This window comes from Heptranchias perlo, chromosome 5 (genome assembly GCF_035084215.1).
Source record: "Heptranchias perlo isolate sHepPer1 chromosome 5, sHepPer1.hap1, whole genome shotgun sequence".
In the NCBI taxonomy this organism is placed as follows: Eukaryota; Metazoa; Chordata; class Chondrichthyes; order Hexanchiformes; family Hexanchidae; genus Heptranchias; species Heptranchias perlo.
The window spans coordinates 131,316,322-131,333,005 of NC_090329.1; the positions used below are offsets into that span (position 1 = coordinate 131,316,322).

Below are 16,684 nucleotides of genomic sequence, written 5' to 3' on the forward strand. Positions count from 1 at the left end.
CGTTCTTTGATCTGCCAACATCCTTGATCTGTCAGTATGCCCTACTCGATTCCAACAAAAACATGTTTAATTTTGACAATACTTTGGGCTCCATCAGGACTCTTTACAAATTGGGCTGTAAATGTGATCTTGCCAGAGTCGTCCACATCCTAAGAAAAAAAACAATTTTAATACTTCATGTTGACAGGAGGGGAGATCAGACATCTCTTCCTCCCAGTTCTGCCATAACAGAGAGCAGCAAATCGTCCTCCAGAGATCTCACACTGTAATTTGAAAGGCTGAGAGATTTTTATTTGTGTATATAGAGTACAAGGCACCAATAGTTAGCATTATCAACACGATAGGAATCCCACTTCTTTTAGGAAGTAACAGGTGGACAGTGGCGTCACTCATGCCTGTAGCTGCTTCTCAAAATATTGTTGTAGAATTGTTTCCACTTCCTCCTCAGAGTAATCGTTGATTTGGAAGTTTGTTCCATTCTCTGCCCCTCGGATCATTGCTGAGAGAACTGTGAGACACACATGGTTGGATAAACATCTTCCTCCTGTCAATTTCTGTAACCTTTTTTTAAACTTATGAGTTAAATTATATTTACTAGTACGGTAAGCAGTGATTGACTAACAAATGTTACTAACTTCCTGAAGGTATTAACACACTGATGGGGTTCTATTCCCCAGCCACTGGTCACCCACAGTATCTTGTGGACATTATTCATATGAGAGTCAGCAGCCTTTGCCTCCGCAAAGGGCATCACAGCCAAACCCAATCCTGCACTCACACTCATACTTATGACAGAGGTAACTGGATAGCGTCCAGGGGTGGAAACATTATCTAACTTCCCAGTAATGTTGAGGCCAATTGTGGTACCCGTATTCAGCAGACACCAGACCTTCTTGACCTGTAAAGTTCAGCAACTCATCGCCTGACCTTGCTGGGTCATTATGAAAGACATTATTAAACAATTTGTTGCAGACTATCAACGCCTTGTCTGGGGCAACTCGAAAACCACGTTACTGATGGGGTGCAGGGTCTATGTGTGTATTTCATCTAGCCTGTGAGCTTGTGCTTTCAATCAAGCCACTGTGGCCATGACCACACATGCCACAGGATTAACAGTTCTATCAAATAATTGAACTTCAATCTTGGGATGTCAGTGATGCTGGCAAGGCTGCATTTATTGCCCCTCTCTAGTTGTCTTAGGATGGGGTGGGTCTTTTTACAATTGAGTGGCTTCCTAGGTCACTTCAGAGAGCATCAAGTCAACTACTGTACGACTAAAAGAACTGGCATTTATATGGCACCTTTCATGTCCTCAGGATGTTATAAAATCACTTCATAGCCAATGAAGCGCTTTTGATGTAGTCACTGTTATAATGCAGGGAAATGTGGCCGCCAGGTTTCGCATTTTTTAAAAATTTGTTCTTGGGATGTGGGCATCGCTGGTAAAGTCAGCATTTATTGCCCATCCCTAATTGCCCTTGAGAAAGTGGTGGCGAGCCGCCTTCTTGAACCGCTGCGGTCCGTGTGGTGAAGGTTCTCCCACAGTGCTGTTAGGAAGGGAGTTCCAGGATTTTGACCCAGCGACAATGAAGGAATGGCGATATATTTCCAATGTAAGGAATCTTACAACACCAGGTTATAGTCCAACAGTTTTATTTGAAAATCACAAGCTTTCGGAGATTATCTCCTTCGTCAGGTGAGTGAGTGAATGAAAGGTTCTCAAATTGCATATCTTATATTAGGCTGGGACACAATCACACCAATCAAAGGTGTCGTTGGTGTTCAGACAGGTTAGCCACGGAAAACAGTACGTCCCAGTATACTGAATACACAATGGGTCAGATTACACAGACAAAGAAAGAGCCCCGAAAGGCAGAGAGAGAGAGAATGTCCAGTTGTATTAAAAACAGATAATTTTTTTTTCCTGCTGGTGGGGTTACGTGTAGCGTGACATAAACCCAAGATCCCGGTTGAGGCCGTCCTCATGGGTGCGGAACTTGGCTATCAATTTCTGCTCGACGATTTTACGTTGTCGTGTGTCTCGAAGGCCGCCTTGGAGAACGCTTACCCGAAGATCGGTGGCTGAATGTCCTTGACTGCTGAAGTGTTCCCCGACTGGGAGGGAACCCTCCTGTCTGGCGATTGTTGCGCGGTGTCTGCATGGTCTCGCCAATCTAACATGCTCCGGGGCATCCTTTCCTGCAACGTATGAGGTAGACAACGTTGGCCGAGTCACAGGAGTATAAACCATGTACCTGGTGGGTGGTGTCCTCTCGTGTGTTGGTGGTATCTGTGTCGATGATCTGGCATGTCTTGCAGAGGTTGCCGTGGCAGGGTTGTGTGGTGTCGTGGACGCTGTTCTCCTGAAAACTGGGTAACTTGCTGCGAATGATGGTCTGTATTTCCAAGTCAGGATGGTGTGTGACTTGGAGGGGAACGTGCAGGTGGTGTTGTTCCCATGTGCCTGCTGCTGTTGTCCTTCTAGGTGGTAGAGGTCGCGGGTTTGGGAGGTGCTGTCGAAGAAGCCTTGCCAAGTTGCTGCAGTACATCCTGTATATGGTACACACTGCAGCCACGGTCTGCCAGTGGTGAAGGGAGTGAATGTTTTGGATGGTGGATGGGGTGCCAATCAAGCAGGCTGCTTTGTCCTGGATGCTGTTGAGCTTCGAGTGTTGTTGGAGCTGCACTCATCCAGGAAAATGGAGAGTATTCCATCACACTCCCGACTTGTGACTTATCTAAGGGGTTGCGAATGGAAATGAAAATGTGCAATCATCAGCAAACATCCCCATTTCTGACCTTACGATGGAGGGAAGGTCATTGATGAAGCAGCTGAAGATGGTTGGGCCAAGGACACTGCCCTGCGGAACTCCTGCAGCAATGTCCTGGGGCTGAGATGATTGGCCTCCAACAACCACTACCATCTTCCTTTGTGCTCGGTGTGACTCCAGCCACTGAAGAGTTTTCTCCCTTATTCCCATTGACTTCAATTTTACTACGGCTCCTTGGTGCCACACTCTGTCAAATGCTGCCTTGATGGCAAGGGCAGTCACTCTCACCTCACCTCTGGAATTTAGCTCTTTTGTCCATGTTTGGACCAAGGTTGTAATGAGGTCTGGAGCCGAGTGGTCCTGGCGGAACCCAAACTGAGCATCGGTGAGCAGGTTATTGGTGAGTAAGTGTCGCTTGATAGCACTGTCGACGACATCTTCCATCACTTTGCTGATGATTGAGAGTAAACTGATGAGACGGTAATTGGCCGGATTGGATTTGTCCTGCTTTTTGTGGACAGAACATACCTGGGCAATTTTCCACATTATTGGGTAGATGCCAGTGTTGTAGCTGTACTGGATCAGTTTGGCTAGAGGCGCTGCTAGTTCTGGAGCATAAGTCTTCAGCACTACAGCCAGGATGTAGGCCCATAGCCTTTGCTTTATCCAGTGCATTCAGCCGTTTCTTGATATCACATGGAGTGAATCGAATTGGCTGAAGACTGGCTTCTGTGATTGTCGGGATATCGGGAGGAGGCCGAGATGGATCGTCCACTCGGCACTTCTGGCTGAAGATGGTTGCAAACGCTTCAGCCTTGTCTTTTGCACTCTGGCCAATTACTGCCCCATCAGTCTACTCTCCAGTGGCTGGAGTTATACCTAGCACAAAGGAAGATGGTAGTGACAATTGCACAGTGTTCAGTTCCATTCGTAACCCCTCAGGTAATGAAGCAGTCCCTGCCCGCATGCAGCGAGACCTGGACAACATCCAGGCTTGGGCTCATAAGTGGCAAGAAATATTCATGCCAAGCAATGACCATCTCCAATAAGAGGATGTCTAACTACCTCCCCTTAACATTCAACGGCATTACCATCGCCAAATTCCCCACCATCAACATCCTGGGGGTCACCGTTGACCAAAAACTTAACTGGACCAGCCACATAAATACTGTGGCTACAAGAGCAGGTCTGAGGATGGGTATTCTGCGACGAGTGACTCACCTCCTGACTCCCCAAAGCCTTTCCACCATCTACAAGTCACAAGTGTGAGGGAATACTCTCCAGGTGCCTGGATGAGTGCAGCTTCAACAACACTGAAGAAGCTCGACACCATCCAGGACAAAGCAGCCTGCTTGATTAGCACCCCATCCACCACTCCCTTCACCACCAGCGTACCGTGGCTGCAGTGTGTGCCATCTACAAGATGCAATGCAGCAACGCGCCAAGGCTTCTTCGACAGCACCTCCCAAACCCGCGACCTCTACCACCTACAAGGACAAGGGCAGCAGGCACATGGGACCAACACCGCCTGCACGTTTCCCCTCCAAGTCACACACCATCCCGACTTGGAAATACATCACCGTTCCTTCATCATTGCTGGGTCAAAATCCTGGAGCTCCCTGCCTAACAACACTGTGGGAGAACCTTCACCACACGGACTGCAGCAGTTCAAGGCGGCGGCTCACCACCACCTTCTCGAGGGCAATTAGGGGTGGGCAATAAATGCTGGCCTTGCCTGCGACGCCCACATCCCATGAACGAATATAAAAAAAAACTCACGGGCTGGACTCTGCCATCATCGAAGATGGGGATGTTTTCATAGCCTCCTCCACCCATTAGTTGTTTAATTGTCCACCACCATTCACGACTGAATGTGGCAGGACTGCAGAGCTTTGATCTGATTCGTTGGTTGTGGAATCGCATACTAAGGTCCCACAAACAGCCACGAGATGAGTGACCAGTTAATCTGTTTGTGATGTTGGTTGAGGGATAAATGTTGTCCAGGACACTGAGGAGAACTCCCTTGCTCATCTTTGAAATAGCACTGAGACCTTTTACATCCACCCGAGAGGGCAGATGGGATCTAGGTTTAACGTCTCTTCCAGAAGATGGCATCTCTGACAGTGCAGCACCGCCTCAGTACTGCAATAAAATATCAACCTGGATTACGTGCTCAAGTATTTGGAATGAAGCTTGAACCTGCGACCCTTTGACTCAGAGGCGAGAGTGCTACCAACTGAGCTCAGGCTGACACCTAGAGTTAGTTGTAGGACTGATTGAGCAGGGGTGGCAGGTATCTTCCCTGAAGGGCATTAGCAAACCAATTTGGATTTTTCCAAGTTCTGTTACTAGAGCTTTGGCAGTGTACAGAAGTTGGGATAACAGCATACTCTTGGATAGAAAGCAAGAGAAGGGGTGTGAATAGCATTGAACAGCTCAGCTAACATCCTGCAATGAGCCATAGGCCCAGTGGCATTTGGAATAACAAATCTTCCAAGGGCCAGAGGTGAAAGAGAGGTTGGCCGCAAATAGCCCAAGCCATATTATGAGTACCTTGGGATCACGTCATTCACAGAAGGACTATGCTTTTTGTTTAAAGTTTGCTGATTGGCTCCATACGTAATACAGATACTCACCGTGTTTTGCCGATGTTCGGAACAGGCACAGAATTTTCTTGTTCATGGCCATGGCCCTTCCAATTTCATAACCAACACCCAAAGAAGGTTGGGTGACCTCTGCCACAATCACTGCCAAGGAGAAAGGCATTTGATTACATACAAGAACCTATAATTGCACAAGTACCCACTGAGAAGGTTGCAGGTTTGGACGCTGGTTTATGCCAAGTTAGCTTATCTCAGCAAGGATAGCAACTTCACCATTTTTATCAATGACTTGGATGAAAGAATAGAGAGTTGCGTATCGAAGTTTGCAGATGACACTAAGTTATGCGACACAGTAGGTTGTGGATGGGAGCAGGAAGTTACAGAGGGACATAGATTAAGTTAGTGGGCAAAACTGTGGCAGATGGGGTTCAATGTGGTGAAATGTGAGATCATCCACTTTGGATCCAAGAAAGATAAATCGGAGTATTTTCTAAAGGGTGAGAAACTAGAGAAACAGAGAGATTTGGGAGTTCAAGAACACAAATCATTAAAAGCTAGTAGTCAGGTACAAAAAGCAATTAAAAAGCTAATGGAATGTTGGCCTTTATATGAAGGGAATACGGAGGGGAGAACATAAGAACATAAGAAATAGGAGCAGGAGTAGGCCAATCGGCCCCTCGAGCCTGCTCCGCCATTCAATAAGATCATGGCTGATCTGATCCTAACCTGAAATCTAAATTCATGTCCAATTTCCTGCCCGCTCCCCGTAACCCCTAATTCCCTTTACTTCTAGGAAACTGTCTATTTCTGTTTTAAATTTATTTAATGATGTAGCTTCCACAGCTTCCTGGTGCTTCTGTTGTATAGAGCCTTGGTCAGACCCCATCTGGAGTACTGAGTTCAGTTTTGGTCAGCACACCTCAGGAAGGATATATTGGCTTTGGAGGAGGTACAGTGCAGATTCACAAGAATTATACCGGGCTTAACGCGTTAAACTAGAACAGGTTGCATAAACTAGACTAGTATTCCCTTGAGTTTAGAAGATTGAGGGGTAATCTAATTGTGATCATTGAAATGATAAAGGGATTCGATAAGGCAGATACAAAGAAACTATTTCCACTGTTGGGGGAATCCAGAACAAGGGAGCACAATCTTAAAACTGGCCATTCAGGAGTAAAATCAGGAAGCACTTTTTTTTACACACTAAATGGTAGTGAGGGTAGTGCGTTTTTTAAAATTCGTTTATGGGATGTGGGCGTCGCTGGCGAGGCCAGCATTTATTGCCCATCCCTAATTGCCCTTGAGAAGGTGGTGGTGAGCCGCCTTCTTGAACCGCTGCAGTCCGTGTGGTGAAGGTTCTCCCACAGTGCTGTTAGGAAGGGAGTTCCAGGATTTTGACCCAGCAACGATGAAGGAACAGCGATATATTTCCAAGTCGGGATGGTGTGTGACTTGGAGGGGAACGTGCGGGTGGTGTTGTTACCATGCACCTGCTGCTCTTGTCCTTCTAGGTGGTAGAGGTCGCGGGTTTGGGAGGTGCTGTTGAAGAAGCCTTGGCGAGTTGCTGTAGTGCATCCTGTGAATGGTACACACTGCAGCCACTGTGCGCCGGTGGTGAAGGAAGTGAATGTTTAGGGTGGTGGATGGGGTGCCAATCAAGCGGGCTGCTTTGTCCTGGATGGTGTCGAGCTTCTTGAGTGGTGTTGTTGCACTCATCCAGGCAAGTGGAGAGTATTCCATCACACTTCTGACTGGTGCCTTGTGGATGGTGGAAAGGCTTTGGGGAGTCAGGAGGTGAGTCACTCGCCGCAGAATACCCAGCCTCTGAACTGCTCTTGTAGCCACAGTATTTATATGGCTGGTCCAGTTAAGTTTCTGGTCAATGGTGACCCCCAGGATGTTGATGGTGGGGGATTCGGCGATGGTAATGGCTTTGAATGTCAAGGGGAGGTGGTTAGACTCTCCCTTGTTGGATCTGGTCATTGCCTGGCACTTGTCTGGCGCGGATGTTACTTGCCACTTATGAGCCCAAGCCTGGATGTTGTCCAGGTCTTGCTGCATACGGGCTTGGACTGCTTCATTATTTGAGGGGTTGCGAATGGAACTGAACACTGTGCAATCATCAGCGAATATCCCCATTTCTGACCTTATGATGGAGGGAAGGTCATTGATGAAGCAGCTGAAGATGGTTGGGCCTAGGACACTGCCCTGAGGAACTCCTGCAGCAATGTCCTGGGGCTGAGATGATTGGCCTCCAACAAACACTACCATCTTCCTTTGTGCTTGGTATGACTCCAGCCACTGGAGAGTTTTCCCCCTGATTTGTATTGACTTCAATTTTACGAGGGCTCCTTGATGCCACACTCGGTCAAATGTTGCCTTGATGTCAAGGGCAGTCACTCTCATCTCACCTTTGGAATTCAGCTCTTTTGTCCATGTTTGGACCAAGGTTGTGATGAGGTCTGGAGCCGAGTGGTTCTGGCGGAACCCAAACTGAGCATCGGCGAGCAGGTTATTCGTGAGTAAGTGCCGCTTGATAGCACTGTCGACGACACCTTCCATCACTTTGCTGATGATCGAGAGTCGGCTGATGGGGCGGTAATTGGCCGGATTGGATTTGTCCTGCTTTTTGTGGACAGGACATACCTGGGCAATTTTCCACATTGTCGGGTAGATGCCAGTTTTGTGGCTGTACTGGAACAGTTTGGCTAGAGGCGCAGCTAGTTCTGGAGCACAAGTCTTCAGCGGTACAGCCGGGATATTGTCGGGGCCCATAGCCTTTGCTGTATCCAGTGCACTCAGCCGTTTCTTGATCTCACGTGGGGTGAATCGAATTGGCTGAAGACTGGCTTCTGTGATGGTGGGGATATCGGGAGGAGGCCAAGATGGATCATCCACTTGGCACTTCTGGCTGAAGATGGTTGCAAACGCTTCACCCTTGTCTTTTGCACTCACGAGCTGGACTCCGCCATCATTGAGGATGGAGATGTTTGCAGAGCCTCCTCCTCCCGTTAGTTGTTTAATTGTCCACCACCATTCACGACTGGATGTGGCAGGACTGCAGAGCTTTGATCTGATCCATTGGTTGTGGAATCGCTTAGCTCTGTCTATAGCATGTTGCTTCCGCTGTTTAGCATGCATGTAGTCCTGAGTTGTAGCTTCACCAGGTTGGCACCTCATTTTTAGGTACGCCTGGTGCTGCTCCTGGCATGCTCTTCTACACTCCTCATTGAACCAGGGTTGATCCCCTGGCTTGTTGGTAATGGTAGAGTGAGGAATATGCCGGGCCATGAGGTTACAGATTGTGCTGGAATACAATTCTGCTGCTGCTGATGGCCCACAGCGCCTCATGGTTGCCCAATTTTGAGCTGCTAGATCTGTTCTGAATCTATCCCATTTAGCACGGTGGTAGTGCCACACAACACGTTGGATGGTGTCCTCAGTGCGAAGACGGGACTTCATCTCCACGAGGACTGTGTGATAGTCACTCCTTGATGATGTGTATATGGACTTCCAAAAGGCGTTTGATAAAGTACCACATAATAGACTTGTTAGCAAAATTGAAGCGCACGGGAATAAACGGGTAGTTGCTGCATGGATACAAAATTGGCTAAGGGACAGAAAGCAGAGAGTAGTGGTGAATGGTTGTTTTTCAGACTGCAGGGAAGTGTGCAGGGGTATCCTCCAGGGGTCGGTGTTGGAACCACTGCTCTTTTTGATATACATTACGGCCCCTCCCTATCCTTTTCCATGATATACATCATGGAAAAGGATAGGGAGGGGCCGGAAATAAAGGTTCTAAATTGGGGGAAGGCCGATTTTAATAGGATAAGGCAGGATCTGGCCAAAATGGACTGGGATCAGCTGCTTGTAGGAAAATCCGCATCGGAGCAATGGGAGTCTTTCAGAAGGGAGATTGAGACCATACAATGGCAACATGTTCCCGTAAAGGTCAAGGGTGGTTCCAAGAACTCCAGGGAACCTTGGATGTCAGGGGATATACGAGAATGGATTAGGAAAAAAAGGAGGGCTTTTGGCAGATACAAAAGGCTAAAGACGGAGGAAGCCCTCGAGGAGTACAAAAAGTGCAGGGGGATACTTAAAAAAGAAATTAGGAGATCAAGGAGGGGCCATGAAATAACACTGGCGAGCAAAATAAAGGAAAATCCTAAGATGTTTTATAAGTATATTACGGGTAAGAGGATGACTAGGGAAAAAATAGGGCCCATTAGGGACAAAAATGGCAATGTGTGTGTGGAGCCGGCAGATGTAGGAGGGGTTCTAAATGAATTTTTTGCATCTGTTTTCACTATGGAGAAGGACGATGTAGACAGAGAAATACGGCAGGGGGACTGTGATATACTCGAACATGTTAACATTGAGCGGGAGGAGGTATTGGCGGTTTTAGCAGGCCTAAAAATGGATAAATCCCCAGGCCCGGACGAAATGTATCCCAGGCTACTGTGTGAGGCAAAGGAGGAGATTGCGGGGGCTCTGACACATATATTCAGAACCTCTCTGGCCACAGGGGATGTGCCAGAGGACTGGAGAACCGCTAATGTAGTACCATTATTCAAGAAGGGGAGTAGGGAAAAACCGGGGAACTACAGGCCAGTGAGCCTAACATCAGTGGTAGGAAAATTATTGGAAAAAATTCTGAAGGACAAAATTAGTCTCCACTTGGAGAAGCAAGGATTAATCAGGGATAGTCAACATGGCTTTGTCAAGGGATCGGTGCTGGGTCCCTTGCTGTTTGTGGTCTACATTAATGACTTGGATATGAATGTAAAAGGTATGATCAGTAAGTTCGCTGATGATACAAAAATTGGTAGGGTGGTAAATAGCGAGGAGGATAGCCTCAGTCTGCAGGACGATATAGATGGGTTGGTCAGATGGGCGGAACAGTGGCAAATGGAATTTAACCCGGAAAAGTGCGAGGTGATGCACTTTGGAGGGACTAACAAGGCAAGGGAATACACAATGAATGGGAGGACCCTAGGCAAGACAGAGGGTCAGAGGGATCTTGGTGTGCAAGTTCACAGATCCCTGAAGGCGGCGGAACAGGTAGATAAGGTGGTAAAGAAGGCATATGGGATACTTGCCTTTATTAGCCGAGGCATAGAATATAAGAGCAAGGAGGTTATGATGGAGCTGTATAAAACACTGGTTAGGCCACAGCTGGAGTACTGTGTGCAGTTCTGGTCGCCACACTACAGGAAGGATGTGATCGCTTTGGAGAGGGTGCAGAGGAGATTCACCAGGATGTTACCAGGGCTGGAGCGCTTCAGCTATGAAGAGAGACTGGGAAGATTGGGTTTGTTTTCCTTGGAGCTGAGGGGGGACATGATTGAGGTGTGCAAAATTATGAGGGGCACAGATAGGATGGATACTAAGGAGCTTTTTCCCTTCGTTGAGGGTTCTATAACAAGGGGACATAGATTCAAGGTAAAAGGCGGGAGGTTTAGAGGGGATTTGAGAAAGAACTTTTTCACCCAGAGGGTGGTTGGAGTCTGGAACTCACTGCCTGAAAGGGTTGTGGAGGCAGGAACCCTCACAACATTCAAGAAGCATTTGGATGAGCACTTGAAATGCCATAGCATACAAGGCTACGGACCAAATGCTGGAATATGGGATTAGAGTAGACAGGGCTTGATGGCCGGCGCGGACACGATGGGCCGAAGGGCCTCTATCTGTGCTGTATGACTCTATGACTCTATGACCTGGACTTCGGTATACAGGCTATAATTTTGAAATTTGCAGATGACACGAAACTCGGAAATGTAGCAAATAGTGAGAAGGATAGTAGCAGACTTCTGGAGGACACAGACTGGTGAAATGGGCAGACACGTGGCAGGTGAGATTTAACGCTGAGAAGTGTGAAGTGATTCATTTTGGTAGGAAGAATGAAGGGAGGCAATATAAACTAAATGGTACAATTTTAAAGGGAGTACAGGAACAGAGAGACCTGAGACCTGTACGTCCACAAATCTTTGAAGGTGGCAGGACAAGTTCGAGAGCTGTTAAAAAGGCATACGGGATTCTGGACTTTATAAATAGAGACATAGAGTACAAAAGCAAGGAAGTTATGCTAAACCTTTAAAATACACTAGTTAGGCCCCAGCTGGTGTATTGTATCCAATTCTGGGCACCACACTTCAGGAAGGATGTCAAGGCCTTAGAGACGGTGCAGAGGAGATTTACTAGAATGGTATCAGGGATGAAAGATTTCAGTTACTTGGAGAAACTTGAGAATCTGAAGTTATTCTCCTTACAGCCGGGTCTAATATCCTTGCAGGGGGGTTTGCTACGGCTGTTGGGGAGGGTTTAAACTAGAGTGGCAGGGGGATGGGAACCTGAGCGGGGAGTGAGAAGGGAGTAAAGTTGAGAGCAGCAAGAGAGGGGAAGTCCCAGGGGAAATTTACAGTACAAATAGTTGTTCAAGAACAAGTGAAAGGGAAAAGCGTAGAGCAGCAGAAAGAAAGTGTACTTTAGGCACCACAGATAAAGTGAAAACTAGAAGGTGTAAAGCGATTTGTGTAAAGAAGGTGTAAAGGAGATGGCAAAAATGCTGAACAAATATTTTGTTTCAGACTTTATGGTCGAGGACACTAATAATATCCCAACACTGGACAAACAGGGGGCTCTGGGGGGAAGGAGCTAAATACGATTAAAATCACTAAGGAATTGGTACTCAGTAAAATAATGGGACTCAAGGCGGATAAATCCCCTGGACCTGATGGCTTACATCCTAGGGTCTTGAGGGAAGTGGCAATAGGGATTGTGGATGCTTTGGTAATAATTTTCCAAAATTCTCTGGACTCAGCAAACGTCCCGGCAGATTGGAAAACTGCTAATGTAACACCCTTATTTAAAAAGGGTAGTAGGCAGAAGGCTGGAAATTATAGACCAGTTAGCCTAACATCTGTGGTGGGTAAAACTTTGGAGTCTATTATTAAGGAGACAGTAGCGGAACATTTGGATAAACATAATTTAATAGGACAAAGTCAGCATGGCTTTATGAAGGGGAAGTCATGTCTGACAAATTTGCTTGAGTTCTTTGAGGACATAACGTACAGGGTGGATAAAGGGGAACCAGTGGACGTAGTGTATTTAGACTTCCAGAAGGCATTCGACAAGGTGCCACGTAAAAGATTATTGCTCAAGATAAAGAATCACTGGATTGGGGGTAATATTCTGGCATGGGTGGAGGATTGGTTATCTAACAGGAAGCAGAGAGTTGGGAGAAATGGTTCATTCTCGGACTGGCAACCAGTAGCCAGTGGTGTTCCGCAGGGGTCGGTGCTGGGTCCCCAACTCTTTACAACCTATATTAACGATTTGGAGGAGGGGACCGAGTGTAACGTATCAAAGTTTGCAGATGATACAAAGATGGGAGGGAAAGTAGAGAGTGAGGAGGACATAAAAAACCTACAAGGGGATATAGACAGGCTGGGTGAGTGGGCGGAGATTTGGCAGATGCAATACAATATTGGAAAATGTGAGGTTATGCACTTTGGCAGGAAAAATCAGAGAGCAAGTTATTATCTTAATGGCGAGAAACTGGAAAGTACTGCAGTACAAAGGGATCTGGGGGTCCTAGTGCAAGAAAATCAAAAAGTTAGTTTGCAGGTGCAGCAGGTGATCAAGAAGGCCAACGGAATGTTGGCTTTTATTGCTAGGGGGATAGAATATAAAAACAGGGAGGTATTGCTGCAGTTATATAAGGTATTGGTGAGACCGCACCTGGAATACTGCATACAGTTTTGGTGTCCATACTTAAGAAAAGACATACTTGCTCTCGAGGCAGTACAAAGAAGGTTCACTCGGCTAATCCCGGGGATGAGGGGGTGGACATATGAGGAGAGGTTGAGTAGATTGGGACTCTACTCATTGGAGTTCAGAAGAATGAGAGGCGATCTTATTGAAACATATAAGATTGTGAAGGGGCTTGATCGGGTGGATGCGGTAAGGATGTTCCCAAGGATGGGTGAAACTAGAACTAGGGGGCATAATCTTAGAATAAGGGGCTGCTCTTTCAAAACTGAGATGAGGAGAAACTTCTTCACTCAGAGGGTAGTAGGTCTGTGGAATTTTCTGCCCCAGGAAGCTGTGGAAGCTACATCATTAAATAAATTTAAAACAGAAATAGACAGTTTCCTAGAAATAAAGGGAATTAGGGGTTACGGGGAGCGAGCAGGAAATTGGACATGAAGCTGAGTTCGGATCGGTCAAGGCCCTGTGGGTGGCGGAGCGGGCCCAGGGGCTGAGTGGCCGGGTCCTGCTCCTACTTCTTGTATTCTTTAGATTTGAGGTTAGGATCAGATCAGCCATGATCTTATTGAATGGCGGAGCAGGCTCGAGGGGCCAATTGGCCTACTCCTGCTCCTATTTCTTATGTTCTTATGATTAACCCAGCATCAAAGCTGAAGGACGTGCTAGGGTGTGTGGCCCAACTAAGAGTTCTATATACAAATGCACGGAGTATAAGGAATAAATTAAATGAACTACAGGTTCAAATTCAAATTGGAGGGTATGACATGACAGCTATTACTGAGACATGGCTGCAGGATGGTCAGGATTGGGAACTAAATATACCGGGTTATAAGGTATACAGGAGAGACAGGGAAAATGGAAGAGGGGGGGGGGGGAGTAGCCTTAATGATTAGAGATTAAATCACTTCAATGATGAAGGAGGATATAACGAGAGGTAAGCAGCCAAAGGAGACCTCATGGGTTGAATTGAGAAATAGGGAAGAATCTATGACTATAGTGGGAGTTGTATATAGGAGCCCTGGCAGCAGCTCTGAAGTGCTAGATTGTATAAATGCAGAGATTAGAAAAGCGTGTAAGAAAGGCATAGTGGTCTTAATGGGGGACTTTAACCTTCACATAGATTGGGAAAAGCAGACTAGCAACTGTCAGAAAGGTAGTGAATTTCTTGAGTGTGTTCGGGATAGTTTTCTACAGCAGTGTCCTAGAGGCAACAAGGGGGCAAGCCATACTAGATTTAGTAATGAGTAATGAACCAGATTTAGTTAACGGCTTAACTGTGCGTGAACATCTATCCAATAGTGATCATAACATGATCGAGTTCAAGGTAGTGTTTGAAAGGGAAAAAAGTGAATCAGCTGCTAAGATTCTAGACTTGGGCAAGGCCGACTTCAATGGGATGAGACAGAGACTGTCCACAGTAAACTGGGCAAATCTGTTAATGGGTAAAACGACTGATGATCAGTGGGAAATGTTTAAAGAAACGTTTAACGTGATACAGAACTGGTTTATACCTCTGAGGGGCAAGAACTCTTACTTGCCAAAAAAAAAGCCATGGACAACTAAAGAGGTAAGGGACAGTATAAGACATAAGGAAAAGGCATACAAAAAGGCAAAAAATGGCACAGATCCTGGCGAATGGGAAAGGTACAAAGATCAACAAAGGGTCACAAAACAGATAGTAAGAGCTACAAAAAGAGAGTATGACAAGAAACTTGCAAGGGATATCAAAACCAATACGAAGAACTTTTATCGTTATATTAGGAAAAAAAGAGGGTGGTCAGGAGCAGTATTGGCCCCTTAAAAACTGAAAGTGGGGATATTGTCATTGACAATGGGGAAATGGTGGACATGTTGAATAATTACTTTGCGTCAGTATTTACAGTAGAAAAAGATGATAGCATACTGGAAATCCCAAGAAAACTAATATTGAATCGGGGACAGGGACTCAATAAAATTAACATAAGTAAAACAACAAAGAGTGACAAATCCCCAGGACCAGATGGTTTCCATCCCAGGGTTTTAAAGGAAGTGGGTGAGCACATTGCAGATGCCCTAACTATAATCTTTCAAAGTTCTCTAGTTTCAGGAACTGTCCCTCTAGATTGGAAAAATGCACGTCATTCCGCTTTTTAACACAGGAGAGAGAGGGAAACCAGGGAATTATAGACCAGTTAGCCTAACATCCGTTGTGGGGAAAATGCTGGAGTCTATAATTAAGGATAGGGTGACTGAACACCTCAAGAATTTTCAGTTAATCAGAGAGAGCCAGCATGGATTTGTGAAAGGTAGGTCATGCCTGACAAACCTGATTGAATTTTTTGAAGAGGTGACTAAAGTAGTGGACAGGGGAATGTCAATGGATGTTATTTATATGGACTTCCAGAATGCATTTGATAAAGTCGCACATAAGAGACTGTTAGCTAAGATAGAAGCCCATGGAATCGAGGGAAAAGTACGGACTTGGTTGGGAAGTTGGCTGAGCGAAAGGCGACAGAGAGTCGGGATAATGGGTAGGTACTCACATTGGCAGGATGTGACTAGTGGAGTCCCGCAGGGATCTGTCTTGGGGCCTCAATTATTCACAATATTTATTAACGACTTAGATGAAGGCATAGAAAGTCTCATATCTAAGTTTGTCGATGACACAAAGATTGGTGGCAATGTAAGCAGTGTAGATGAAAACATAAAATTACAAAGCGATATTGATAGATTAGGTGAATGGGCAAAACTGTGGCAAATGGAATTCAGTGTAGACAAATGTGAGGTCATCCACTTTGGATCAAAAAACGAAAGAACAGGGTACTTTCTAAATGGTAAAAAGTTAAAAACAGTGGATGTCCAAAGGGACTTAGGGGTTCAGGTACATAGATCATTGAAGTGTCATGGAATGCTGGCCTTTATATCTAGAGGACTAGAGTACAAGGGGGCAGAAGTTATGCTGCAGCTATACAAAACCCTGGTTAGACCGCACCTGGAGTACTTTGAGCAGTTTTGAGCACCGCACCTTCGGAAGGACATATTGGCCTTGGAGGGAGTGCAGCGTAGGTTTACTAGAATGACACCCGGACTTCAAGGGTTAAGTTACGAGGAGAGATTACACAAATTGGGGTTGTATTCTCTAGAGTTTCGAAGATTAAGGGGTGATCTGATCGAAGTTTATAAGATATTAAGGGGAACAGATAGGGTGGATAGAGAGAAACTATTTCCGCTGCTTGGGGATTCTAGGAGTAGGGGGCACAGTCTAAAAATTAGAGCCAGACCTTTCAGGAGTGAGATTAGAAAACATTTCTACACATAAAGTGTGGTAGAAGTTTGGAACTCTCTTCTGCAAATGGCAATTGATACTAGCTCAATTGCTAAATTTAAATCTGAGATAGATAGCTTTTTGGCAACCAAAGGTATTAAGGGATATGGGCCAAAGGCAGGTCTTTGGAGTTAGATCACAGATCAGCCATGATCTTATCAAATGACGGAGCAGACACGAGGGGCTGAATGGCCTACTCCTGTTCCTATATTCCTAACTGGCCTCACTGCCTT

General features: G+C 46.0%; 1 protein-coding gene across 3 annotated transcripts in view; it reads right to left on the bottom strand.

Moving 5' to 3' along the window:
* Nucleotides 1-16,684, bottom strand: part of dnph1 (2'-deoxynucleoside 5'-phosphate N-hydrolase 1) — a 20,693-nt gene continuing 4,009 nt past the window's right edge. Inside the window, exons 3-4 of one of the 3 annotated variants that reach the window (XM_067985229.1) lie at nt 5,408-5,518; nt 1-149 (exon numbers count right to left, since the gene is read on the bottom strand). In XM_067985229.1, the coding sequence (XP_067841330.1) occupies nt 94-149; nt 5,408-5,518 (167 nt within the window). In that variant the 3' untranslated portion in view covers nt 1-93. Of the gene's footprint in view, nt 150-269; nt 509-1,623; nt 2,200-5,407; nt 5,519-16,684 lie in introns of those variants that run through there. The other 2 variants (XM_067985228.1, XM_067985227.1) reach the window with 2 other exon arrangements.